Source organism: Zeus faber (genome assembly GCF_960531495.2).
Source record: "Zeus faber genome assembly, chromosome: 6".
NCBI lineage: Eukaryota > Metazoa > Chordata > Actinopteri > Zeiformes > Zeidae > Zeus > Zeus faber.
The window spans coordinates 18,584,197-18,611,213 of record NC_137201.1 but is presented as its reverse complement, the minus strand read 5'-3'; the positions used below and the strand labels follow the sequence as shown (position 1 = coordinate 18,611,213).

The 27,017-nt window shown below is 44.2% G+C and overlaps 3 protein-coding genes across 3 annotated transcripts; 1 reads left to right on the top strand and 2 right to left on the bottom strand.

Annotated features, from left to right (window-relative positions):
- Positions 1-263: 263 nt before the first annotated feature.
- On the top strand, positions 264-861 carry lepa (leptin a; the record flags this gene model as incomplete). The annotated part of the gene is made up of 2 exons (XM_080002837.1): positions 264-416; positions 523-861. The coding sequence occupies 2 exons, from the start codon at positions 264-266 to the stop codon at positions 859-861; spliced, it is 492 nt and encodes a 163-aa protein (XP_079858963.1).
- A 935-nt stretch (positions 862-1,796) lies between these two features.
- rbm28 (RNA binding motif protein 28) lies at positions 1,797-12,518 on the bottom strand. Its single transcript, XM_080001884.1, has 20 exons — positions 12,224-12,518; positions 11,610-11,756; positions 11,398-11,498; positions 11,228-11,303; positions 10,993-11,085; positions 10,785-10,856; positions 10,551-10,653; positions 10,236-10,456; positions 10,032-10,098; positions 9,295-9,404; positions 9,116-9,189; positions 8,899-9,034; positions 7,798-7,862; positions 7,520-7,678; positions 7,089-7,238; positions 4,025-4,099; positions 3,824-3,938; positions 3,455-3,599; positions 2,544-2,661; positions 1,797-2,218 (listed from the first exon to the last, which is right to left on the bottom strand). The coding sequence occupies exons 1-20, from the start codon at positions 12,339-12,341 to the stop codon at positions 2,078-2,080; spliced, it is 2,286 nt and encodes a 761-aa protein (XP_079858010.1). The 5' UTR covers positions 12,342-12,518; the 3' UTR covers positions 1,797-2,077.
- Positions 12,519-13,118: 600 nt separating this feature from the next.
- LOC307231959 (transmembrane protein 53-A) lies at positions 13,119-17,071 on the bottom strand (the record flags this gene model as incomplete). Its single annotated transcript, XM_080002836.1, has 3 exons — positions 13,119-13,786; positions 15,612-15,858; positions 16,841-17,071. 3 exons carry the CDS (start codon positions 17,069-17,071, stop codon positions 13,425-13,427), a joined length of 840 nt encoding a protein of 279 aa, XP_079858962.1. The 3' UTR covers positions 13,119-13,424.
- Positions 17,072-27,017: the final 9,946 nt, after the last annotated feature.

The following is a 27,017-nucleotide window of genomic DNA, read 5'->3' as shown; positions in this document are numbered from 1 at the left end:
TGAGTCATAAATTCACAGCTGTTCAGTCCCCAAATATTGACCTGCGCAAACAGACTTCTCTCTCCGCTGCCAAGAGACATCCGGGATGAAACGTTGAAAATAAGTTCAGATATGCAGGTGCAGATGGGGGCTTAAAGTCCTTAAAGTGAGTTTCGAATACACAAGTGATTTGACTTTATCCCCAAACCTGACATTGATCATCATCCTCCACAGGAGCTCCAGGGTCGCCGCGTTACCAACGATCCCCAAAACACATCACAAACATGGACAACTACCTGGCCCTTCTCTTCCTCTGTCTGCTGCACATGCTCAACACGGGCAGAGCATCTCCTCTGTCGAGGGATCCGGTGAACACGAGAGCCAAGGTCAAACTCACCGCTGAGCAGTTGATGAAGAAGATCGACATTTACCTGGAGGTACGGCGCCGTCCGCACGGCCTCCGGCGCAAATTTCAAAAGTCGACCCGAGTTGGAAGGCGTCCGCAGGAGGACCGATTGCTAAATTCTTGTCTTTTTCTCGCAGCACCTCCCGGCGAGCCTGGTGATCAGCCCACCCGCCGATAGCCTGGACGGGCTCTCCTCCGTCGTGCTGGTGCTGGAGGGCTACAACAGCCTGCTGTCCGAGACGCTGGAGGACCTCCCGCAGATGAAGGCCGAGTTGTCGTCGCTGTGGGGTCTCCTGATGGACGACTGGAGGACGGAGCGCTGCGATCGGGGGCCCAAGCCCCTGCTGCAGGGGCGACTGGCGGAGCTGCGGAGAAGGAAAATATACATCCACACCGTGGGAATCGAGGCTCTCATGGGACTTAAGGAGTACCTGAACCGCCTTCTGAAGAACCTGGACCTCCTGGGGTCCTGCTGAGTACTACCGGTATGGCGGACAATGGAGTTTCTCTGGTTTTCCCCGCCAGAAGTGGACCAAGATTTGTTGAACAAATCAGTGAGTGGACGGTCAAGACTTGTGATGTGCAGGCCGAAAAAAAAAAAAACAAAAAAAAAACTTTTTACATTATTGAAATATTTATATAAGAAAAAAATGTAGGTTTTTTTAAAGAACTTAACACTTAACCATTTCATTAAGATGCATCTGTAGCAAATATTTTGTTGATAAGAATATTTAAATGCCAAATGAATTGCTAGTCACACCAAGGATTACAAGCACCTGAGGAAGTGGTGATCGGACTTAGTCTCAAATCACTTTTGTAAAAACTTCACGTTTTTGAGGGTTTTCAGAAGAGGAGGAAAAAATGAGCCGAATTCCCAGGGTGCGCATCAGGCTGTCATGTTCGTCATGTTCAGACTCCTGTGCGCCAGGTCATACGTAACATGTCAGCGTGAGCAAATCTAGTCTTTTCTACTGTTTGAAACATGACCCAGAAGATAATATATCAGCAGCCTCTCCTTGTCTCAAAAACTTCCAATTTTATATAAACCGTATATTTTTGTACAATGGACATTTGGGAAAGAAAATATTTATCCGGATGTACTATATTATATTAATATTTTATTCTTTCATAATATAATGTGTAATGTGTAAGTTGACACAGTAAAATCGGGTTCAGGGTCAAACTAAATAAAGAACGGGTTCAAGTCGATATCTCACTGTTATCATTTCCTGACAGGTGTGTAAGCACATCACGCAATACGTGTGGGAGGCATTTTCCCCCAGTTCATCATTAACTTTTTTGTGTCTTATGCTACCGTGGAAAATAATGTTCAACCAACCGCTGCATTGGAAACTCTTCCACGCAACTCACAGACCAACACAGTACATAAGTGGGAATTGGGAAGCAAAGGTTTTCAGATGTAATTGTTTATTTTAATTTTTTTATTAAAATAATCTTAACGACCAAGGAGCACCCACTTGCAGGAAACGAAAAGTCCTGAATCATTACATCTGACAACACATCAGCCTACAGGGCATAAAATACAGCATAGAAAAAAAAATATTTTATGTCGGGGTTGTAAAATAACAATAATGTTAGGGTCCATATTCTCAATAAACCTTTTTTTTTTTTTTTTTTTTTTTTTTTTTTCATTTCCCGGCAGCTCGTGAGTTTTAACAAATCTCCTCCCATTCAACTCATGAACCACTTGCTTCTTTTAATGTTGGCGTCCTTTTTGCCGTCGCCCATTAGTTTCTTCTTGTACTGCTCCACCAGACTTTCAAAGCGGTCCTCCTCCCTGTCCCTGAAACGCCTCTTCGGCGGTTTCACACTCTGGAAAGCCAAAAAAAAAACAAAAACAAAAAAAAAAACGACAAAAGTGCGTTAAGAAAAACTCTGACGGCAGGGTGCTTCAAATTTCAACCTCGAAATGGGCCGAACTGATTCCTGCCACAAATATTCAAATAAAAACTCGTAAACATAAACCGCAGCAGAATTCCAGCCGCATGTGTGATCTGCAGAAGTGACTTTCCAGACCAGCTCGGAATCAGTATTTCGTACAGGAGGGAGGGCTTTTTGCCAACTCATTTAAAGCAAAATACGAAGATCAAATGAAAGATCGGATGATACGTTTTTGTGTAAAGTCCCACGCATGTACCTTTGGTCGAGACTGCGTGGGTTTCTCCATGATCTGGTGCCCTTTTCGCTCTTTTCGGCTGGCCGTGGCCTTCGCTTTCTTGGGAGGAGGAGCTTTTTGCTTCCCTTTGTCACGCAGCCTGCGCAGAAGACAAAAAGAGTTTTGTTTGCGAGTTCCGGAACTGGGCGCTGCATCCTTGAATCTAAAGTCCACCTCATTTGAAATCCTCTGAATTGAGTGTAATGAAGTCGTTCCCGACCCACAAAACAATGCACAACTTTCACAGACCAGAGAGTAAGGTTGGGGGGGGGGGGTCAATCAATCAATCTTAATTGAGCTTGGTAGGAAATGCATTGTGCAGCCAAGGTAAAACAAAATCAGGACAACCTACACTTAAACACAAAACACAGAGAATATATAATTTATATAAAAAAACGAATGGCACACAGAGACAGCTTCTGAACCGGCCTGTTCTGATATTTGGGAGCCTGGGAGGAGGAGGAGCAGAAGTGGGGGGGACTGGCGCAGTTCAAGATGCTGCCGGCTTTTCTTGAAACATCCTCCTCGAAAAGCTGAGCTAACGGTGGCTGTTTGGCCATTTTTACCTCACGAGCCACCTCCGCTCTCCCGTTGAGGTGACCGAACCGGGCTGCCACAGAGAAAGCTAAAACACACTTATTTTAGACTCAAGATTAAAAAAAAAAAAAAAAGTGTCATTGATGGTTTTCCTACATTAAAAAAAAAAGAGAAAATCTTCCTTAAAAACAAAAGTCTGCTGTCACTTCAAAATGGCCTGATCCAGAAGCGGGTGTCCTATGTAGGTAGTTCAAACGGTGGCGGGGTGTACAAGTCCTCATCGGATCGGGTTCGGAAGCAGCGGGAGATTTAGGTTGTTTTATGACACAACGGAACCATGAGCGGCCTCCTCTCACCTGATCTTGGGCCCCCGGTGGGACGGCAGGGGCAGGATTTTCCTCCGTTTCTTCCCGTCCTCCAGCTCAACGTGCTCCACCTCCGGGTTGGTCTGGAAACCTGCGTACTGCCTGCCCTGAGTCTGCTTCTGCGGCTGAGGAGGAGCTGGCTCAGACAGGACGGAGGAGAGGACGAATTATCTTCAAGTGGACACTGTATTGTGTTTTCTCCCCCATTTTGCAAAATGCATTTTTGTCAACGAAGATCTCACTCTGTTTCTGATGGCAAAGATTTTGCATCCAAAGTTCTTCAACAATTCTACACGATATCTACCCTGATGCAACCCTTATAAGGGGAATACAATAATAAAAACAACACAATCTTGATACCTCTGTCCCTTTTGGCCGGTTGATTAGATCCACCCTTATTCGGGCCGGTTCCATCTGCAGGCGTCTGTGACGGAGGCTTCACTCCACCTTTTGCAGATTGTTTTTTCAAATGTTCCTAGAAACGCACGGCGCAATCGATTACTTCAATTCGCCACATTTACAAACAAATTGAAATTCCACTTGCGTGTGCCGCACACCTACCTTGGTTCTTTGCTGCCGAATTTCTTTTAATTTCAATTTCCTTCCGTCTTCGAGGGAGAACTCCATGATGGGTCTCTACGGGACGACCGAGTAACAAAACAAGAAAACACTGATTAACACTGATCAGGCTGCTAAACTGACTGAGCCTCATTCACTCACAAATGAGTGTTTAAAGGCTGCGTTCCAACATGTTAGGCAAAGATTTGGAATTAAGTCTAGTTTTAGAAAATGACATACCAAACTTTTAACTAAATGTAATTGCCATATTAGAAACAAAATTAGGAAAAATGGTTGACACAACACGATATAAAATTGCAAAGACAAGTGGAAACCTATTTGAGCGATCACGTCTGTCCGGGTCAAATTGATCACTATAAGTGGATGATTATTATAATACATCCCCCCCCCTCTTCTTTATTTCTCATGCAGATTACCATCTAATGGAATCAATGGTTCTGCAGAGCCTAACATGGGAGCCACAGGGCTTTTTATGTTTTGTTCAATTAGGAAATGGAGGAAAATTAATTAATCTAAAATAAAAACACTTTTTGTTGTTGTTTTTTGGAGAAACGGGGACACAAAGCAGAGCGTGGCCACGGCACTGCTCTACACCTGCCTGTTTTACTAATTATCAGTCTTTAAATCTTGTCTGACAATTGATTTTAAGTATTTAATTAAAATGTAAAATTGTAAGGAAATGCTTGGGGGGGGGTGCCCAGGTGCTATGCAAAATCCTGACGGGGCTCCAACGCCAGCAAGCCCTGGTGTAGCGCTGCCACTGCAGACGGTTTACGGCGAGGCAAAGTATCATGGGAGTAAAAAATAGAATTATAATAGTTTAAAAAGATTTTTCCAAAAATGAACACTGTAAGCAAACTACTTGAATACTACAAGCAAATAGTTTAAACAACATTTGTATAGGAATGATTCTGTCCCAAGCTTTTGGATCCGTAGAAGCAGTTGATCACTGTAACCATGATCGTTATAAGCGGTTTCCACTGTAATGTATTACTACTAATGAACTCTCCCACTGTATTTTATGGCCATCAATTAGCGGCGTTCTACGTGCAGTACATCAACTCGGAGCAAATATGAAGGATTCATATAACTATTAAGGCTGGTACGACAAAAGCACCGATGTGCTCAACTTTGTAATGTTTCCAGGGTTTCCCCCAGAAAAGTTGACGGGGGCCGGCGGCCCGGCGGCCAAGCGTCTTTTTTGGATGCGGGCCAGTGACAGACGGATGGCAGCATTTACAAAAGGTCCCTATCATTTCTGTAAAAACAGAATCACGGACGGAATCGCAGAATTGAGAATTTTAAAAAGCTATAACACAGATTCCATAGGGCTCTACATTAAGGCAGTGCTAAAAGCTGACTGGAGATTTGAAAATATGACTTTGTAATGTGTTGTTATAAATAAGTCATTGATTTAAAACAATCAACTATAGCAGAGTCTTACAAAGAATGTGACAATGTACAGTCTTCGAATATGGTCAACTGATTCTAACAAACTTGGAATAATGGGCACGTTTCAACAACAACAAAATAAATAAAAGTTTTCACTCTGCAAAAAAAAAACAAACGTATATTCAAGTCCTGATCGGCTGTGCGAGACTAAATTATTTCGCGAACTAAATTATTTTGTGTCTGTAATAATATGTAAGAATTTATACAAGTAGCTGCAACTCCGGTGCAATGCGAGACCACCGCGTCCAAATCTATCTATGTATCTGCTTCCTTGTTACAACCACCAAACAGCCTCCATGCAATTAATAAATAGAAAAGACAACTTTTATACCACTCCACGTTTTTTATTTAAGTCATTAAGTGCGATATTCCAGAGAAAACGGCTTCTACCAGAGACAAGCGCAGCAGACGTGCAGCAGAGTCTACAGATATTGAGCGTCATCAACGGATATCTTATCTTAGAAAATGTCAAGTGTTACCGGTAACCGGGAAAAATTCCTCAAGTGACATCCCTTACCATTTAATCTACAGTATATTTCCAACTGAGCCGCCCCACTGTAACTTAAAATATCACGGATCATGTAATTAATTTGATTACAATTTGAATCGACTGACAGACCTCATAGAAACAACATCAGAACAGCGTGTTTTTATTTTAAATGTAGGTTATTTTATTTTACGTCTCCTTATGGAATGAAACAAGTGGGTTTGGAACTGTATGGAATTAAACATGTATAATGGGGACATTTTCTCCATCACTCTCTCCCTGATCGGCCCCTCTCGATGCGTTATGCGCAGAAAATAATTTTAATGAGTTTACTAATCGTATTCCGTTCCTCCGTGCCCCACCCCCATACTGTTTTTAGTTGTTTTATTTGGAGGAACGGGGAGCAGAGAGCCTTGTTAGCGTCCGTGTCTGGATGCGGATGATTCACACATATAAAAATATTCTTATGGTCGGAGAGCTGCTCGTAAGTCCGAACGGTTGTTAAACAGGTAGGTTATTAACTGAGGACTACCTGTATGTATGTATGTATGTATGTATATATATATATATATATATATATATATATATATATATATTTTTTTTTTTTTTTTTTAAGATCTGGGCTATTTTAGATCCGGAGCTTATTATAAAACATCCCGCGCATGATCATTCAGAGTGTGCGCTATGAGGAGCGGCATTTCACATACGGGTTTGTTGTCAATGTTCAAGTTCAAGAGATTATTTGTCACATACATATACATACGGTCATACATATATGCAGTGAAATGTCATGACACCCGGCGATTACGCACAATAAGTTCTATAAGCTCTAAAAATACTAAAAAATACCAAAATGTGCGTGTCTGTGTGAGTGAGAGAGAGAGAACGAGAAAGAAAGAGAAAGAGAGAGAGAGAGAGAGAGGCAAGGAGGGGCTGAGCGAATCAATGCGCTGTGCGCAGCTCTACAATGAAATAAGATTTCACCCATTTTAAATAGTAAAGAAAATAGAAAATCAATATGTGGCGGTCAATGTTGATATTGTGGTGGGCCACCACAAAGTAATCAATGTGAGGGAAACACTGAAAGCATTTATATGACAAGCCTACCTTGTTCGGGCCAAAGATTTCAGGGTTGTTGTTGAGGTAACGAAGGCAACTGAGAGCGTGTTCGTGGTCTCGGAACTGGACGAAACCGTATCCTAACGAATGCCCCATCACCTGGCCCTTCTCTGGCTTCCTGTCGTACATCACCCTGCACTGAAACACGCACGCACGCACGCACGCACGCACGCACACACACACACACACACACACACACACACACACACACACACACACACACACACACACACACACACACACACACACACACACACACACACACACACACACACACACACACACACACACACACACACACACACACACACACACGTAAAAAGGGGGCCACAGCAGCCTCTAGTGGACGAAAAATAAATGTTTTTCCCCCATAGCCTCATGGATTTCTGATGTGTTGCGCACACAGCGTGGTTTCTCACCTCAGTGATGCGGACTCCTTTGCCTCCTTTCACAGCTTTCAGGCAGATAGCTTTGAGTTTCTTGTTATCAACCGACTTGGGCAAGTTATGGACGCAGAGACGATTCTTTGACACAAACACATTCATGTCCCGAAGCTTGGCCCTCTTTACTTCCTCAAACTAAAAGGGAGCAAAGCCACAACAAAGCCAAAGTGTTCTCAACAGGTGGGTGGTTGAACGGCTCGTATACTGATCCCCCATCGGGATCGTGAGAGTTTGGATGGAAGCAGGATACTCACCCTGACTCTCTTTGCCATATCTGCTTCGGGGACGCCCTCCGCAGCCTTGGTTCCAGCACGGATTACTGAGCGATGGCAACGGGGATAAAATTATAATACAATTCAGAACTCAAGAATTACTCGGATAAGCTTAAGAGAACGTCTGCTGGCAAGCACCCCTGAATATTGGTTCCAAAAATAACATCAGTTTTTTTGACTACTGTGAGTAGGCCAACAGCTAAACACAATGACGGAAGTTATTCACAGCAGTATTATAATTCCTAAAGCTACTTCCATATATGAGGTTGGGATGTTAACAATTAACCAGCTATCGATGAATTACTAATAAGAATTGAAGCGATTACGATTTTGTCTTGTCGGTTATAACGGAACAATCTGCGGTCTTGTTATAGTATCAACGGGAGTCTTTGAGGCGCAGGGCGTAATGTGAGGAGAGAGGAGAAAAAAAAAAACACCCAGCCAGGAAGTAGTAGTACTCACTGGAACGACCGGGGGCAGTCGAGAAGAAAAAAAAATACCCAGTGGAGCAAGAAGTCGTGGTACAAGTAGATGGAGGCTTCCGGAGGAACGACAAACAACAAAACAAACTCCCTCGCTCCAGGGGGGGGCGGAGCGAGGATGAGGTACGACGGCAAAACGAAACAAGCGATATGTTGCTATGGTGATGACCCCAATAAAATATATTAAATGAAATGATTTCATGTCTGTTATTATATATTAGAATTTCAGCAATGTTTAATACTTTTTATTCGCGTCTCGATGTCCATATCTGCACCAGACTTGATCTGCGACGTAACATCTGGCTCATTCCGTCACGGAGGACGTGCGCGGCGTGGCGTAGGTCCCCATTGCGCCACCAACCACAGTTATTCGACGAAACCCCACCCTAACTGTCGATTAAGGAAATTCCTCAAATCCGCATCCTAATTATGAGGCTAATGTAAAATCATAGTTACGTGCACGTGCTTCTCATTTACAACGGACTGGGATTTAATTCAAAGCATTACTAAATCCTAAGTAAGGGAGATGATATTATATTATACCCAAATATATGAGGTACACACAGACAGATTGATAAATGTGTTTTTTAGGTGTACTCACAGCCTTCCCTGGCCAGGTAGAGGTTCCTGGTGCCCGCTTCTACTTTGACCTGCTTGCTATTCAATTTGGCGGCGTTCTCCCTGCATACTGCCGCAACCACCACCAGCTTTCTACCATCAACACGAATGCCGGCGTTCTAAAGGGAGAACAGACGATTTATGAAAAGAGATGCAATGCATGTGAGACTCTAAAACCCTCCCAAAAAAGGGCTTCTTACCTCCGCTTCATTTTGGGCTCCTGCAATGCATTTTTCTGCAGATTCTTTCGTCTTAAATTGAGCAAATGCACAACCTGGCGTAAAGAAAGAAGGCCAAAGTAATGACGTGAGCATTCTATTGGGAGAGATGGGAGATATGAGAGAGAGAGAGAGGTTTGCTATAACTACAGTTGACTAACCTTTGGAATGTTCTGTGTCCGGGTGAAGGACAATCTTGATGTAGTTAAGCTCTCCGTACTCCAGCAGGGCCTCCTCAAGGCCTTCCTCCTCAGTGTCAAATGACAAGTTCCTACAGAGGAACATAGAAGGATGAAGAAATGACACAACGAGTGACGACTGGGAAACAAAACGAGTTTTAAAAAAACGGCCAGGCGGTTCCGAGGCAGGCTCACGAAAAAGTTCCTGTCTTGTGCCTGGCGATGTTACGCTGGCCTCTTCTCCACCGCAAATAAAATGTAAACGTCCCATAAAACCACCACAGCTAATGCCAATATGTTGTCAATGTGTGACACACAAAGTGGAACCTGATGGAAATTGACTGACTTAAAACACTAGGTAACTTCTCATTTGCCGGTAAGCAGTTCACTGCACTCACTCTTACGGTCGCAAGATGTTCCCAATATGTCATGCAGATAACACTCTACTCATTAGAATGAATTCAGGATTACTCGGCAGTGCAACCTTTTACAACCCAATGCAACCTTTGTAATTGGATCACAACTAGACTGGCTGTGATGAATTAATTTACTACAGTGAAAAATGTGACTAACAATAATCATCACACACGCGATAATAAATGAACATTAATTGATGCATGGAGTATGTCTGCTTTCTAAAATGGCGCTATACAGTAGATCTTTAGTTTGAGGAGGACAGGATGGCTGTCAGAGAGACGAGGTAGAAAAGCACTCCACACCTGATAAAGACCGTCCTGCCCTCTTGTACATCTGAGGGGAGCTGTTTCCGTGGTTTTTTTTTACGACCTAAATAGAAGAAAGCCATCGGGTCAATCGTGGAAAGAACGTGCGTGTGCAAATAAATACACTTTCTTTTTATATTGCATTCTGGGCAGAGCTATGCAAGGAACAAAAAATACAAATTTATTTAAAACTATTTATACCAAATTCCTTTTCGTCGTCATCGTCATCATAATCCTCAAGGCTACTCCTGTCGTCGTCGTTGTCATCATCATCGTCGTCGTCGTCGTCATCGTCGTCATCATCATCATCGCTCTCATTCGAAGCATCCTCCTCATCTTTCACATGTTCTTCTTCCTCGCTTTCATCCTCATCTTCTGAGTGTGAACTCTCCGCTTTCTGCACAGGCTTTTTGAAAATAACTCTGTTGAAAGGAGCATCCCAGGGACGTGAGTCGGCCGACGGGGGGACGTCAAAACAAGCCAAACAAGGTGCCCAGTCTTGAGGCTCACTCTTACTTCTTCTGAGGCGCCGGTTGTTCCTTCACGACGTCCTCTTCCTCACACTGATGTTCCGTTTGAGATGGTTCCCCACTCGCTGCCCCTTCCGTCGGCTTAGGCTCTAAGAGAGAAACAAACAAAATCATTGTGTTGGGTTTTTTTGGGGGTTTTTTTTTTTTCGCTACATAAAAGCATTTTTGCCAAGAAGTCCTGTAGTGGTGAACTGGTGTGAACGCATGAGGCGAGACTTACCTTCACCGGAGGGAGGCTGCTTGCCAAGAAACTTGTCCTTCGGCACAGCCCAGTCAACTGCCACCTGCCGACCTTGTGAGGAAATTAATATCATATCCAAAACAAAATCAACATTCAAGAAATCCTTTTTTTGTTATTATTACTACCATCGCATATTCATTTTCGTCAGTAATGCAGAGGTTGCGGTTCAGGTACCTTTCATACTAACCTTTTATCTCCTTCATGTTCATAGCATTGAGAGCTTTCCCTGCCTCACATACGTTCTTGAACAGGACAAATGCAAAACCTCGCATCTTTCCATCTATTGAAAACAGCCACATGTAAGTATACCAAGGAGGGGAAGAAACAAGGGGATCTGCCGTCTGAACGCAAGCTTTTTGTTTTTCCTGGCTGAGTAAAATGCCTCAAGCGTTGAGAGAGTACGTGCGGTCGTTGATTATTACCAGATTTCAGGGGGATTTTAGCCTCGAGGACTTTTCCAAATTTGGCGAAGCTTTGCTTCAGATCATCCTCAGAACACTGAGAGAAAACCGGGAAAAATAATAAAATAAACAACAGCATTACAGTGTGCAAGCAAGTGACAAACAGTTTTGATATAATCATGAAAGCTCACCTTAAAACTTAGATTCCTGATGATAAGCTTGGATTTCAGGGTGCTTTTTCGTAATACTGTAGATTTGCTCACACGTTCCTTTGGTGCTTGCTCCTTCGTTGCTTAAGGAAAGACACAAACAAAGCAGACGTTTACCAGGATGCTGCATGAATCCTCCACGTGTATGATCTCTTCTTAAGAGCTAGGTTTGTAGTCCAGGAATTCATACTTACCGGTCTTCTTTTTCTCGTGTATTTTCCTTTTGGCGACTGTGACCCTTATCGTCTTTCCGTCATATTGTTTTATGTTTTTCATTGCTTGCCGCCCATCCTCCTCCATGGAGAATGTGACGTAGCCGAAGCCCCGACATGTCTTTGTACCTAACACAGTAGAGGTAAATCCCGGAACAAAATGTGGGCAAAATTAGTGGTCAGCTTGCCTGTGGGTATCAAGACAGTTAACTTTAATACGTTTTAAGAGAATTTTTTAACTAAATTCGGACAAATTTTCTCTCCTCCGGTTCAATAAGAGAGTGAGCTTTTTTTAGTGATAAGGGTGTTAGGTTTGGCGGATAGATAGTTATAGCGTTGCATAGGTTATGAACTAGATGACTCTAGGAACTGATATTAACGACAGCTAAGTACATAATATCAGGAAAAGAGTCTAATTTTGACAAAAAAAAAAAAAAAGAGTCGTTGTAGATGCAAACAAATCTGATTATGTTGACATTAAGGCCTCACATTAAGACATTTCAAGACAATTTAATAACTTTTGAGAAGTTAAAGACAAAGACGGCGTTTGAAGACACCCTCATGTGTACGCGATAAAAGTCGAAAAAGGCCCTCACCCTTTTCGTTGACCACGAAGCACTGCTTGACCGGCCCGACCTCGGAGAAGATCTCCTCCAGGCGCTCGCTCGAAGCCGAGGTCGGCAAAGACGAGACGAACAGAGTCACCGCTGGCATGGTCCTCAATTGTGTTTTCACAATAAGCTTAATAAAACGCGGTAACGATAACCCCTTCGGTGATGTATATGGTTCCCTCAAACGCGGCGGTTCCTCTAGTGTAACATTTGCTGAGTTAAACACATGTTTTCTATCTCTTTTAGTTCCAGCGTGACAAGCCACTCACAGCAGCGCATGTTTACGTGCGGGGGCCGCCATCTTGGATGTTGGTAGGAAGTGGTCGTTGGTTCTTCTTCTTCTTCTTCCCCTGTTGGGATGGCGGCTGGAAAACCGAGCTGTTTGGCGCATCATCGCCACCTATTGGGCTGTGCGGTGTCGCGCACCAGCTTTCATTCAATAAATAAATAGGTGACTAATAATACAAATGACATACATATACACAAAAGTTCAAGTTCAAGAGGTTATTTGTCACATACATATACGTACATAATAGATAACGTAATAAACACATGAATATTCTTCTTCTTTTTGTCTATATGTAGGTTCTTTTTTTTTTTTTTTTTAATCAATTTTTTAATCCTTGATTAGAGCCAAATATGTTATATTGTCTATTTCTACGTATGATTTTCTATTTTTACTTTCGATAAAAAAACAAATCTGTATTGGTGTCCTATAGAACAGAGATTCTCACCCTTTTTTTAGATGAAGGGCCCACTTTTCGGTTCCTTGTCCCTAGTGTACAAAAACAATGAGACCAAAACATCGATTCACATCATTATTTAATTTCCTTTGAAAGATAAGAGGCCGGCAGTAAGGGACACCGCCGAGATGGTCACCTTAACGCATGGCAACATTCAATACGTTACAAGTATTAGCATTATTTCAAATTCTCACTAGTTTTGGTATAAAAGCCAAAATTCAAAGGCATGAGAATGTAAGAGAAGTAAACGGGCACGTCAGCGCACCATCGCTACCTGAGAAATTAAAGACACTTCCGTGCACAAAGTGAGCACCTTATCCACTAAGCGTAGGAGGTTCGTCAATAAATAAAGCGAGGTGTGCGGTTGTAGTCGTCAGAAGGTTTTCCCGGATCCGGAGGGCGGCCTCGATCCGACCGGGGCACCACTCCGTCCCGACTCTCAGCTACATCTTGGCCGTGAGCGGCGAGACGCCGAGGGAGCGCAGGAAGCCCTCCAGCGTGCTCCTGTACTCCTGCGGGTGCCTCCTCATGTGGCCCGCGTGCGTGGAGTCCGCCCACTTCTTCGAGGTCACGTCCAGGCCGCGTTCCCGCCAGAGCTCGATCAGTTCCTCCAGGGCCGGCGCGTCGCACATGGCGTCGTTCTCGCAGAAGAAGAACAGCGCCGGGGCGGCGATGGGGGTGTTTCGAAAACAATCGATGGCCGCGTTGAAGTGATCGACCGTCTGGCGCTTGAAGGCGCTGAAGTAGAGCAGGCTCACCCGTTTCGTCAGGCCCTCAAACCGAGGGAACACCGTCTTACCCAGACCTGGGGGAGGCGGGAAATGATAGGGCACATTTTTAACATGATGGTGCATTTTAAAAAAAAATCTGTAAAGTGGCCACAAAAGGCGGAATTGGAAGTATGACGCCATACTTTAATACCGCTAACACAGCGTGCTGTCACACAAAGTACAGCGTTTCCCCTAGAATTCGTTTTCCAGGCCTGGCGGTACGCACCGAAAAAAACGCTCAACGGTTGAGGTTGCTTCGTCTGCAATTTATATTTGCAGTCGAATTTTTCGTTTGTTCGGTATATTCAAGACTCCTTCAGAGGACGACTTAATCAGCTGCATTCATTGCATAAAAATAAGCTGTGTCACTAATGAGCTTTGAAAATGTTTGCCCGCCATGAACACAGTGCGCATGGTTCATTGCTACACATTTTCACCATGGCATCAGGATGTGAACGTTTTGCAGCAGGAGGCGCATTTATTGCAATCTTCACGCAGGCCCCCCCCGGGTGATCTCCTTGCAACGTGTTCCTGAGGTCTGTTTTCACGCCCAAGGTTTTCTTTTCTCTTTCTTTTCATGTCCTCCTCTCTCTTGTGTGTTGGTGTGTGTGTGTGTGTGTGTGTGTGTGTGCACGTGCGTGCGTGCATCTTGTCCGCCTCTGTACTCATTGGCTTTGGGCTGTTTGTTTGTTTGTGGCGTGTTTGTTCTGCCACCCTGTTTTGTCCTGTGGTGTTTGCTTCCCCGTGTGTGTGCCTCGTGTTCTTCCTCCACCTGTCATTTAGTAAATTCTTAAATTTAAGGACAGTAGTCATTTAAAGTGACTGATAGCAGTGGGTCCCGGAAGCGACCCGAAAAGCAATTTTAACAAGTGAAAAATCAAAATGTTGTTTCTTTACTCTATAGTTGTTAGTGGCATAATAAAAACACCATTAAAATGTTGAGGAAATACATAATTATATTTACTCCATTCAAAGAAATAGGTTGACAACAAAATTTTAGATTTTTATTAAAAGCTAAATACAACAAGGCTATAACATGACGACCAGGTACGACGTCTTTTTCTCGGCGAGCAGCAGAGAACAGCAGAATGACTGCAGTAAACATTTACAATAATTCCAAGTGCACTTGTTCAAAAGCCTGAGATGTCACACATTCACATCTCTACTTTTATAAAAATATTATTGTTTGATAGTATCCGATATTTACTTACATTTTATTGCTTGGTTTTGATATTCCCCTGTCGTCATATCTAATTATTAGATTTTAATAAGAAAATAACCATAATATGAAAAAATATTTTTTTCTATAATTGTAAATAAATCAAATGTTTTAAAAAATGTTAATGGATTTGAAGATTTAAAAAAAATGAGGGTTTCAGTGAAACTGGTGGGCTAACGAGCTAGCATTAGCTTTGCCATGGGTTTCAAATTGTTCCCTATGGGCTGGACGGCTAGAACGGCTAACAGAGCTAGTTATGGAGGCCGAGAACAAGTTACGGCGCAGGAAAACAACTTCGCTGCACCACAAAACCGCACTGAGACTAGGCGGGGCTATGTGGGCAGTGCAGATGTGTGTGTGTGTGTGTGTGTGTGTGTGTGTGTGTGTGTGTGTGTGTGTGTGTGTGTGTGTGTGTGTGTGTGTGTGTGTGTGTGTGTGTGTGTGAACTCACTGTCGGAAAGAAGAGAGAGCGCGCCGAGCGCAGCCGGTAGCGGATAATAAATGGATATTTGCCGTGATTTTTGGCGTTGAAAAATATTTATATTTGTGGCCTGGCGTGAGTTCTTTTTGGCTCGGTGGCCCGTCAGGCCTGTTCAATCATCAGGGAAGCGCTGGTACATTCAAAGTGTGAATTGATTTACCTGTGGCCATCTTCTCCAGTGAGCCCATCACCAGGCTGTCGAAAACGTGGCCTTTAACCCTCCGGATGAATCCCTGGTACCGCTCCGGGTCACTGGACACGTGCACCAGCAGCTGGGCGAAGGTGTAGCCGCCCACGGAGAAGGCGTGCACGAGCAGCGGCCGCGTCGCGAAACGCTCGCTGTGGAGCAGCTCCAGGACCCTCCCCCCGTTTTCCAAGCCCCAACGAGGCCACAGGAAGTCCTTCACCTGCGGTTGGACGAGACGGTTCAGAGGAGGACGCCTCGAATCATGCCCTGAGACGCAGCTTTTAGACCTCAAGAGAAAGGAACCTCAAGAGAGCGAGAGAGCGAGAGAGAGAGACTTGACTTTCAAGGTTCCTTCATTCTCAGTAAGTCACGTTAGAGCAGCAGAAACTTGATTACGAAGGAACCAAAGAAAACAACAAAACCAGAGACAAATCACAGGTCAGGTAAGAGTACAGACATCTCTCTTCAGAGATAACTAGGTACGCAGGGATCTGTTGATGTCTTCACCAGGTTTGAGACAGCTGTTCACTATAAGGACAGCTCCCTTTGTAGCCCAGACTTCCTCCTTTGTACAGTTTACCTCCTTGGAGAGTGTGAGTGAGAGAGAGAGAGAGAGAGAGAGAGAGAGAGAGAGAAAAGATCACAGCTACCACAGGAAAACCACAGGTTAATAATGAGGGAATCATCCTGGACCGAGCACAGCACCTTCCCAACACCCCATACACTCGTAAAAGTTTCCAATTTGCCAGAGGGAGAGACAAAACTGCTTGAAAGATGAAACATTATAAGAGTTGGCGATTATTAGTATTTGCAAAAGTCCAATGAAACGACTCAGTTCGGTCGGGGCTCCAATGGGTTTCTTCACAGGACGGTGGCAGTGGGGAGCGGCTTTTGGCGCCGTCTGCAGGTGGAGAGGGCCAGCACCGGCACCTGGAAGGGGGACGCAGCTGCTCACTCCTTCTATGACAGCGAGGCTGGGCTCCCACTCCCGTCTGCAGCCTAGTTATTATTTATACGTTTGTCTAAAGGGACAAAATGTCGTTGACTTTTGTGAGAATAAATGCCCGGCTAAGGCTGCCTTAGGTTCCGCCGGTCTCCTGGTCCATCTCTGCCCCGCTCCAGCAGAGACGCGCTACAAGGACTTTACCTGCATTTTTTTTTTTATTGGCCTATATATCGGGAGACGTTGGCGCTATCTTTACCTCGCTCTCCACCATGAGCACGTCGAAGCCGCTGCGGAAATAGATTTCACAATACTTGGCCACAGCTTGGGGCCTGAAGCCCAACCAGGGCAGCAGCAGCAGGAGAGGCTTGGTGTCTGCGGGCACCGGGGCAGGCTTGCTGGAGGCAGGATACACACCCTCGTTCAGGTAGAAAGTGATGTTTTTACTGAGGTGCTGGGCGATAACCCCGCCGCCCCGACCCAGCATCATGATGGCAAGCGGTCCACACTCTGATGGTCTGCAGAAAGGAAAGGGAATGATGACAATTATTATTATTCAGAGTCAGGATCAGTTTATTCTGTCAGGTACATATACATGGAATTTGTTCTGGGGATGTTTGGTGCGTAAGCATGAAAAAAAATCTTAAAAATCTTAAAAAAAAATGGAGAATAAAAATATTAACAAATTAAAATAGGATACAAAGTCAGGTATAAATGAAGTGTCCAAATCAAAAATGTCAACTTTATACACATAGCCAAAGATTACAAAACAGAAATAGTATAGAATAGTATAGAAAATATACAAATATACAAAAAACAATACTATGCACAGGGTCAATTATTGTGATGGGTATAAGTTATGGGTATAAATTAAAAATATGAATTATTACTATGTAGCGTATTTATTCATCATTATGTTTATTTCAAACATAACTGACAAACAAATTAACATATTTCAAACGTGTGTTTATCAAAAAGATTTAAATATACAGGGTGTATATGTCATTGATAGCCTCTTTGGATCTTTTGAATGGTTATTAAAGCCACTATTATTTCACTAATGCAATAGACTGCAGATACCGAACAATAAAGACAAACAAGATAAAAGGGATCACGGGTCTACAGTGTTCTCTATAAATAGGATCTCTGTCGTAATTCCAATAAGCGTCTGAAGGGAAACACAGTAAAGTTACCTAACGAGAGTTACGCATCTAACTACGGTTCTAGGAATTCTGGATGACCGTCAGAAACAGTGCATAATTATGGATAATATCCTCCCAGTGGACGCCTAGGTCGAGTGTCCGATTCCCCACAGTTGCCCTATGGGCTGTGCTGGCAGCCACATAAACCTTCAGGGTCGGGGCAGACCGGTTTTGGTCAAGCAGTGGCTGCAAGGATCGTAATGTAATTGGCCCCGAGCACTGCTCTGGTACCTCCAGTTCAGGGCAACCAGTAGGAGGCTGTGGTTGCCTTGTGGCACCCTGTTAAGTACTGCCAGTGTTAATGGAATCAGTGGAAAGTGATAGTCGGCCTTCTGGCCAGGGATGGGCTAGCGCAGCCCGACTGATCGTTCCCCTTGCAGGAGACAACCACCCCAAAGAGGACAATGTAGTGGTGTTACGGTATGTTATGTAAATCTTAATGCAGAGTTGCGGTGAAAAGAAGATAAACAAGACGGACGCATGTGGTGTTTGTTACTCTGAAGCGCAAAGAAAAATATAGCAGTTGTGTGTCGCGTGAAAGGCATGAATCCCAACGAATCAAAAGCCCTTGTATATCAAGTGAAGAACAAAGCAAAAGCCGTTGTGTGTCACATGAAGGGGGCATGAATCCCAACGAATCAATCAGGAATGCTCCCGTTGCAAAAAGTGCAGTGAGTCAGTGACGGGCATGGCTAGCGGAGGAGCGGAAGAACTTGAAAAGCCTTCTGCATCATCTAGGCTGCATGTACAGTATGGGAGCACTTTGGCGAGCGCCTGTGAAATATAATGATGATGGAAGAAGGGTGGTGGACAAAACCGTTACGGTGTGTCGACGTTGTGCCTTGAGAAAGTCATATGAGAACGGCAATACATCGATTTGACGCGATATCACCCTTGTGTGCCAGGGACGGGAGGAGCCAAGAGAATTAAGGATGCTCAACAACAACTTTTAACCGCACTTGAGCAGCCGTTTGCTGCAGAATCCGACTAATCAGCTAACTAATCAGATTAAAGCTATTACCAAATCCATTGGGAAGTTTATTGCTGCAGACATGAGGCCATACTCTGTTGTGGAAAACAAAGGGTTTAAAAATATGGTGAAAGTGCTTGTGCCACGCTACGAAATCCCATTGCACACCCACCACCAGTGTGAAGACTGTGCCAGATCGTTATGAAGAGGAAAAGGTCCAAATTGCAGACAAATTATCCAGGGACCTCCAGGGCAATGGAAAGCTACTGTGACTGCTCTACACCACAGCGGAGTGGGAGACGCGACATCCGGTGTTCCAGATGCGCTCCCTCAGAGGACACACACACACACACACACACACACACACACACACACACACACACACACACACACACACACACACACACACACACACACACACACACACACACACACACACACACACACACACACACACACACACACACTATATTTAGATCCAGTGCTATTCATAAAACGCGGCGAGCATGGGTGGCCCCTCACCGTGGTCTATTTATCTATCTATCATTTATTTTCCCTTCCTGCGCTATATGCTGTACACTGCTTAATGGTTGCGGGTGTCATGATAGGGTTGCCGCGGTGCCGGTGCTGCGGTGGGAGGGGACACGGTGCGCCTCGCTCTCCTCGCTGGTCCCAAAGTCGGGGATGGAATTCCAAATTCCCCAACAAGGGGTACTTTTTGCGTCCCCGGTCTGTGAACCTTTTGTGCGCTGCAGTCCAGTCCCTGCTTTAGAGCGATGTAAAGGTCGCGTGAATTTCCGATTTGAAATTGCTCAAAAAAAAAAAAAAAAAAAAAAAAAAATCACACCTGTATCCAATCCAATTCCAAATTGAAAAGATCAGATTTCATGTGATTTGTGCTGTTCACACGGTCATGACAAAAATATATATCTGAGTAACATATGAGCAAAAAAAAAAATCGGATTTGGGCCAGTTTGGCCTGCAGTGTGAAAGTTGCCTGAGAGTCACATAGGCACAAATCTAACACGGGTACTTATAGGAGCAGTAGCAGAGTGGAAGCTAGAGAGGCCCAATAAAAATATCCCAGTCACCACAGATAATGCCAAGAACCAAGCAAATGCTGCAATAAAAGCTCGACTGGGGCCACAGATAGGGTGCTTTGCACATGCGCTCAATTTAGCATCCCAAAGCGGAATCTCAGTCGACCCCATGGGCCGCCTTCTTGGGAGGATCAGAAAGGTGGTTTCCTATTTCCACCGATGCACAACAGCCACTCGTGCGTTCAAGACCAAGCAGGAAATGCTAAAGCTACCGACCCACAAGCTCACACACAATGCCACAAGATGGAACTCCGCTTATGACATATTGGAGAGCTATCTTGAGCAGTAAGCAGCTGTATACTCTACACTGAGTGACAAGACCCTGAAAAAAAATAAATAAATCAAAGACATCACCTCGTCGGATGATGACGGCGAGAGTGGCAGATGAGGTCCCCCAGGTGCTCAAACTCCTCAAAACAGTTACAACCCTAATGGGCACTGACACTGCACCTGGATCATGGTCTGTGTCCATGATCCTACCCCTGAAAACAAGGACTCTACAATCCACGGCCCCAAGTGAGGAAGACAGCACCATCACTAGAGATGTCAGGGCTGCCAAAAGAGAGGACCTGAACCCCAGATACCCTGTCCCTCCTAATGTATAGGACTACCTTCATAAATCTACTGCACTGGATCCAAGGTTCAAGTCCCTATCTCACCTGGACCCTGCCCTACGCCGGAAGACATACAATGATCTCACCACTGAGATTGTGGGCACTGAAGAGGTAAAAAAAAAATAAGAGTGAATTACTTAAATAATAAATATACTGCAGTCTAGTCTGAGCCATTAGAATAAGTTTGAATAATAATGGAAAATACTGCCACAATTATAATTTGTATGAAATGTGAAAATGATTAGTTCGTTTAATCGATTCGAATCGTCATTTTTTTCCCCGCAGGGTTCTTTTTTTTGATAATGTGAAAAGAAGCTATTCTTTCATTCACTACCATGTTTAAAGGAAGACCATGCCACATATTGCACTTTCATTTAACAAGAGTATTTCATATTTTATATATTTTAAGATTTTATTTAACCGTTGGACACTTGAATGTTGTTTTCTTTTAAGAGCAGAAGTTCCACAAAATTTCCTTTTAGTGTTTCACCGAATAAACGGAAAGCAAAGTTATATTTTTCTGTTATTTTTATTTTTTTGCCGATCCGAAAAACGCTCAGTCTCCAAGTCTATCGGGGTGGGGAACAGCCCCGCATGTCTGTCTAGGTCTGTCTGTCTGTCTGTATGTTATTTTTCATGGTCATCAGGCTCAAACTCCTTCCTGTTCCCCTCCGCCACCCCTCGCACCTGCTCTGTCCCACACACCCGAGGTCCATCATCCCATCAAGCCTGCAGTATTTATTCCCCGGCTTTCCATCCACTCATCGCAAGTTTGTGTCACTCGTCATCAACCCAGCGCTGCGCCCGTCCTGCCTGGTTCCCTGTCCAGAACCTGGATCCTTCCTTCCACGTCCCATCCGGTAATCCTGCCCTCCAGTACCGGTCCACCCCGATCCAGCCCGACCGGGTCGCTCCCGAACTCCCCACACCCAGTGACTTCAAATAAACTCCCTCAGTCTGTTTGCTGTCTTTGTGTCGGGCATTTGGGTCCCCGAGCCCTGGTCATAACACTATGAAACTGTCTGAGTTCCATTTAAATAAAATACAACAAAGAGCGGTCACTGAGTTCCAATCAAATAGAATATGTAACTGTCACCAAGCTTCAGTATAATGCAACCTGTAACTCTCACTGAGTTTTAGTAGGAAACAACATAACTGTTGGAAATACAGAAAAAAACATGGAAATGTCCAGTTCAAAGTCTCACTTTTAAGTGCAAATTTACCTTTCTATTATATTTATATTGTACTTGCCATTCCAAAATGAACATCAATCATTGCAAAAAAAATGAAAATAAATGGCAGTATCGGGCGTGTAAATTTGACCGACATCGAATCTGAAAATATATCTGACACCGATCGGTGCGTCTCACGTTTAACATGTTCACATTACGGTCACATTCTTGTGCTTGTTTATTCCTCCGCCACTTCCCATTTAACCTCAGCAATGCAGCGTGACGCCTAGGTGGATAGAAAGTTCCGCTGCGTATCAGTCGATGGTGAGCGAGTGAGAGGAGAGGGAGGGGTTACAGAACCACAAGCACAAGGTCGTAGCATCCGGTCCAATCCGAGGGATGTCGTTTAAATACTGAATGAATGTACGGTATTATTTTGCATTGATTGATTGTTTTTTCATAATTAAATGACTATATATATATATATATATATATACATACACACACACACACACAAACATTTGTGTAGGTTCAGCTGGCATTTCGTACCCGAGAACTTAGACCAAGAATTGCGTGGTTGGTACACAAAATGCATGCAGGTTGGCAGGTCTGGGGTAGGGCGAAAGACTACCCGCTGCCGTTTGAAAGCAACAAGCTGGTGGATAGCGACAAACAGGACCGTTGAGATTCTTATTGTCTGTGTGGGGAGCATAGACGCTGCTTGTGGGTGTAAGAGAGAGACAAGAGGCACGGGCCAAGTGTGACCAGAGGAGTTTTGAGAATTTTGTTTGCTTTCAAACTTTTGAGCTTCTTTGACGTCGCATTTTCATTATTAAGCTGACGTATAACTGACTACGGTGGTATTACTTCAAATATAAGGTGACTAAAAATGGCGGCCATATTTTCAGTTCCAGCAACCAAAAGCTGATGCCTGGTTGTCAGCCTGGCAACCGCTTGTAAAAGTTGGTGTCGGGCCCTGGCTGAATCCACAGTGCTGAGCAGCAACAATTGACTGCTCTGTCACCAACTAAAAGATATATAGGCGATATATAGGCTCTACAGTTTCTGCTTCCTGACAATGATCACAAAAAGTGCTCGGATGCGTCCCTATAATGTGAAGTGTACTGTTCAGATTACTGTGTCCTATTCTTAACCTAGTGACGGTCGTCTCTTCTTTCCTGCTTCCTCCCCTTCTTCTCAGAACACCAACTCTATTTTGAATGGGAGGTAAATGTCTTCCTCTTGTCCCCTGATCTCTGTGCTGCTGCCACTCTTTTGATTTCCTTTCACAACACACCCTTTCCTTCTGATTTCAAGAGACGAGTACGTTTTTTTTTTTTTTAACGGCTTGCTCGGCTGGTTTGTCCACTCTTTAATTACCCAGAATACCTGTATCAGCAGGAACCAAAATGAACATGACCTCCACGCCTTGTTTGCTTATTCTTGTGTGTATTGATATTATTTTGTAAAGTAATTCCTGGTGATCACTGGACGTACCTGCCATGAGACTGTACAGAGCAGAGACTGAGTCACTACAGATTAAGACTGTTTATTTTGTTTTGTTTTGTTCAACCCATTTTAAAGTTATCAAGACGGCAAAGCTCAAAAGTATATACACTTAGGCAATTACCGGTCCGTCTGCATATCTCACTGCTATGGCTAGGGACTATATCTATAGAACCTGTTTTTCCTGTTATTGGATCCTTGAATCCATCTGTGAAAAGTCTTTATACTTAGATTGCTCATACCCATAAAACTCACTCACCAGATCTGCACTTTTATTTCTTGTCCTGATTTGAAGTGTTGATTTGACGTTCTCACTGCCCCTAAACACACTCTCAAAGTCTGTCTTACATCCAGCCCTGCAAGCACCGATTTTGCTGCTGATCCAAATACCACACTCCCATAGTCCATCCAATATACATATTAATATAATACTCATATATATATAATATATATATATACATATACATACACACACACACATATATACACACACATACTGTATATATACATACATATATACGCATACATACATATATACACATACATACATATATATACAGTCTATGTCTGTGTGTATATATACTGTCTGTATATGTATATACACACACACACACACACACACACACACACACACACACACACACATATATACACACACACATAAATATATATATATATATATATATATATATATATACATACAAATATACTGTATATATACAAATATACTGTATATATACACACATATATACACACACACACACACACACACATATATATATTTTTTGATGTGATGCCGTATCAGCACCCATTCAATTCCTTTAAGACGTCTTAAAGGATAATATTTATAACTTTTTTACACTCATCCTCCACATTTCTAATATGTTCTCTCCATGCTAAGCTCGAGTCAAAATAGACACCCAAAAATATAAAAGTTCTGACTCTCTCCCAGTTACTTCCATGTCTCAGATTATTACCTTCCCTGAGTTTCTTTCTTGTGAAGACCATAACTTTTGTCTTCTCCGCCGAAAACACCGCCAGTGCTGCAGCATTTCGGCCTCACTCCCTCTCCACACTCTCCACACTCGTGACCCCCACCGCATCGAGCACATCTTCTGTTCCCTTCGCACACCTTAGACAGTTCAAGCACCTCATAGGTTTTGCTATAAACTCTCTTACGCTGTATTTCATAAATCCACAGTATCGCTCCTTTGGGACAACCCTTGTCTCAACCTCCACCAAGATGGTTTCCGTCTCCATTTTCTCGGCTCCCCTTCACCACTTCGACTACTTACTTTTGACTCAGCGTGACTCATTTTCTTTGCCTCTTCCATCTAACGCTTTGGTTATCACAGCCCATAAGCCGGTCACCGTCCCCCAAAACTCTCGCACACCTCTCAGTTCTCCAACTCGTCCTCTGGTGCTTTTAGGGAGCTTCATCGGATCGACTTTCTTTACTGCTCCCGCTCCCTGGAATCCTACTCCTACATTAAGCCATCCTGCCTCCGGGTCCTAGGGTTAGGGTCACTCTCCCTCCCACCCTGATCTCATCACTACAGTTTCCCTCTTCCCCACCAAACTCCATGTTGTTGTTGTTGTTGTTGTTGTTGTTGTCGTCATCTGGCTCCCTCCATGATCTCATCACTACATTTCCCCTCTTCCCCACTAAACTCCATCTTGTTGTTGCTGTTGTTGTTGTCGTCGTCGTCGTCGTCATCTGGCTCCCTCCCTGCCGTCCCATCAGGATGGTTGAAGGGGGCCTATGTGAGAATGCTGTTCATCGATTATAGTTCAGCTTTCAACACCATAGTTCCCACCAGACTGGCTGTCAAGCTGATGGAGCTCGGATTGAATGGTCCGCTGTGCACCTGGATCCTGGACTTCCTCACAGGCCGCCCCCAAGTGGTCAAGGTGGGGAAGTACATGTCCAGCTCCCTCACCCTGAATACAGGATCCCCGCCAGGGCTGCGTCCTCAGCCCCCTACTGTACTCCCTGTACACACACGACTGTGTGGCCAGGTCCAGCTCCAACACCATCATCAAGTTTGCTGACGACACCGTGGTCGTGGGCCTGATCACCGACTGCGATGAGAAGGCCTACCGCGAGGAGGTGGCTGACCTGTCACTCTGGTGCCAGGACAACAGCCTACACCTGAACGTCAGCAAAACCAAGGAGCTGATTGTGGACTTTAGGCGTGGATCCCAATCGAGGATGCACGCGCCCTTGTGGATTAATGGGACTTCTGTCGATAGGGTGAGCAGCTTCAGATATCTGGGAGTCCACATCACAGAGGATTTAACATGGACTGTTCACACAGACACTCTGGTGAGAAAGGCGAGGCAGCGTCTCTACCACCTCAGGCAGCTGAGGAAATTCCGGGTCTCGGTGAGGATCCTCAAGTCCTTCTACTCTGGAGCGGTGGAGAGCATCCTGACAGGCAACATCACCGCCTGGTTTGGGAACTGTACTGCCCAGGACAGGCGGGCCCTGCAGAGGGTGGTGCGTTCAGCTGAACGTACCACTGGAACTACCCTCCCCTCCCTGCAGGACTTATACACCAGGAGGTGTAGTAGCAGAGCCCGCAGGATCATGAAGGATCCTCACCACCCCAACAACAGACTGTTCCAGCTGCTGCGGTCGGGCAAGCGCCTCCACAGTCACACAGCGAGAACAGAGAGACTGAGACAGAGTTTCTTCCCTCAAGCCATCAGAACTGTCAACGCTGACCTCACCAGGGGTCCTAACTGAGCCATGCACTAGGCTCCACTACCTACTGTACTGTATGTAGCATACTGTACCGCATACTGTGTCACTGTTCAGGGTTGTTCGTGATGCCGTATTGCTGCGCCGTACTGTTGTATACTGTGCTGTATTATCCCAAACACTACCTCACACTATTCACATTCACATGCCACTTTAATTCACATGCCACTTTAAATGCACATATCTGTATATACATAGGCATATTCCCTCTATCTATTCCATTTTATTTCAATTTATTTTTATTGTATTTTATTCTATATATTTTTATCTTATTCTATAAGTATTCAACTTACTGTATTACGTTTTAGGAGTCAGTTAGTCGGTCTATTAGAAAGGAATTTTCTACTTTTATTTTTTTTCCGAGGACATATTGTGTGCTATCACCGGGTGCGTTGCATTACATTTCACTGCATATATGTATGAAAGTATGTACATGTACGTGACAAATAAAAACCTTGAATCTTGAATCTTGCTTTGTAAGGACCAGTGCATGGATATCGTCCCGGACCTGTACAGGCCGTGGGTGGATATCCCTACAAACGGTTGCTGACAGTACAGTACCTACAACGAACCCCTCACGTCCCTGATCCCAAAGCCAGCGCCGTTTCATCAATTTGGATGGGTAAGTTAAAAAAAATAAAATAAATAAAAACGGCGCAGCAATATCCAGGAATTCAAACCTTCCCTCCTCAACCACCCGTCCCCCGTAGGGCGGGTGGGGTCGTCGTCCGTAGTGAGGTGGTTGTCCATAGTGATGCACCGCCTCTGGCGGTCCGGATGAATGAAGTAGAACCGGCTTACCTTTAACCTGTCTTCTATTTACTGCTCAAGCCAATCTTCCTTGTATTCGACGACAACTAAAAAAATATTAATAATAAATAAAAAATAAACGACAATTGAAGCCCAAATATATTTCGGGCGAAATTTGTTGACGTGGCGCGAGAAGTGAGACGTCCACAGAGACGGAGCGTCCGCCTCGTCGCTCCCTTCTGCTGCGGGGACGACGTTGGAGAAGAAGTCACGTCGTGGCAGGGGGCGGCCGCTAGAGGGCGAACTCGTCTTGTGGACTTTTTATTTATTTTTTTAAATATATATTTTTTTAACTTTA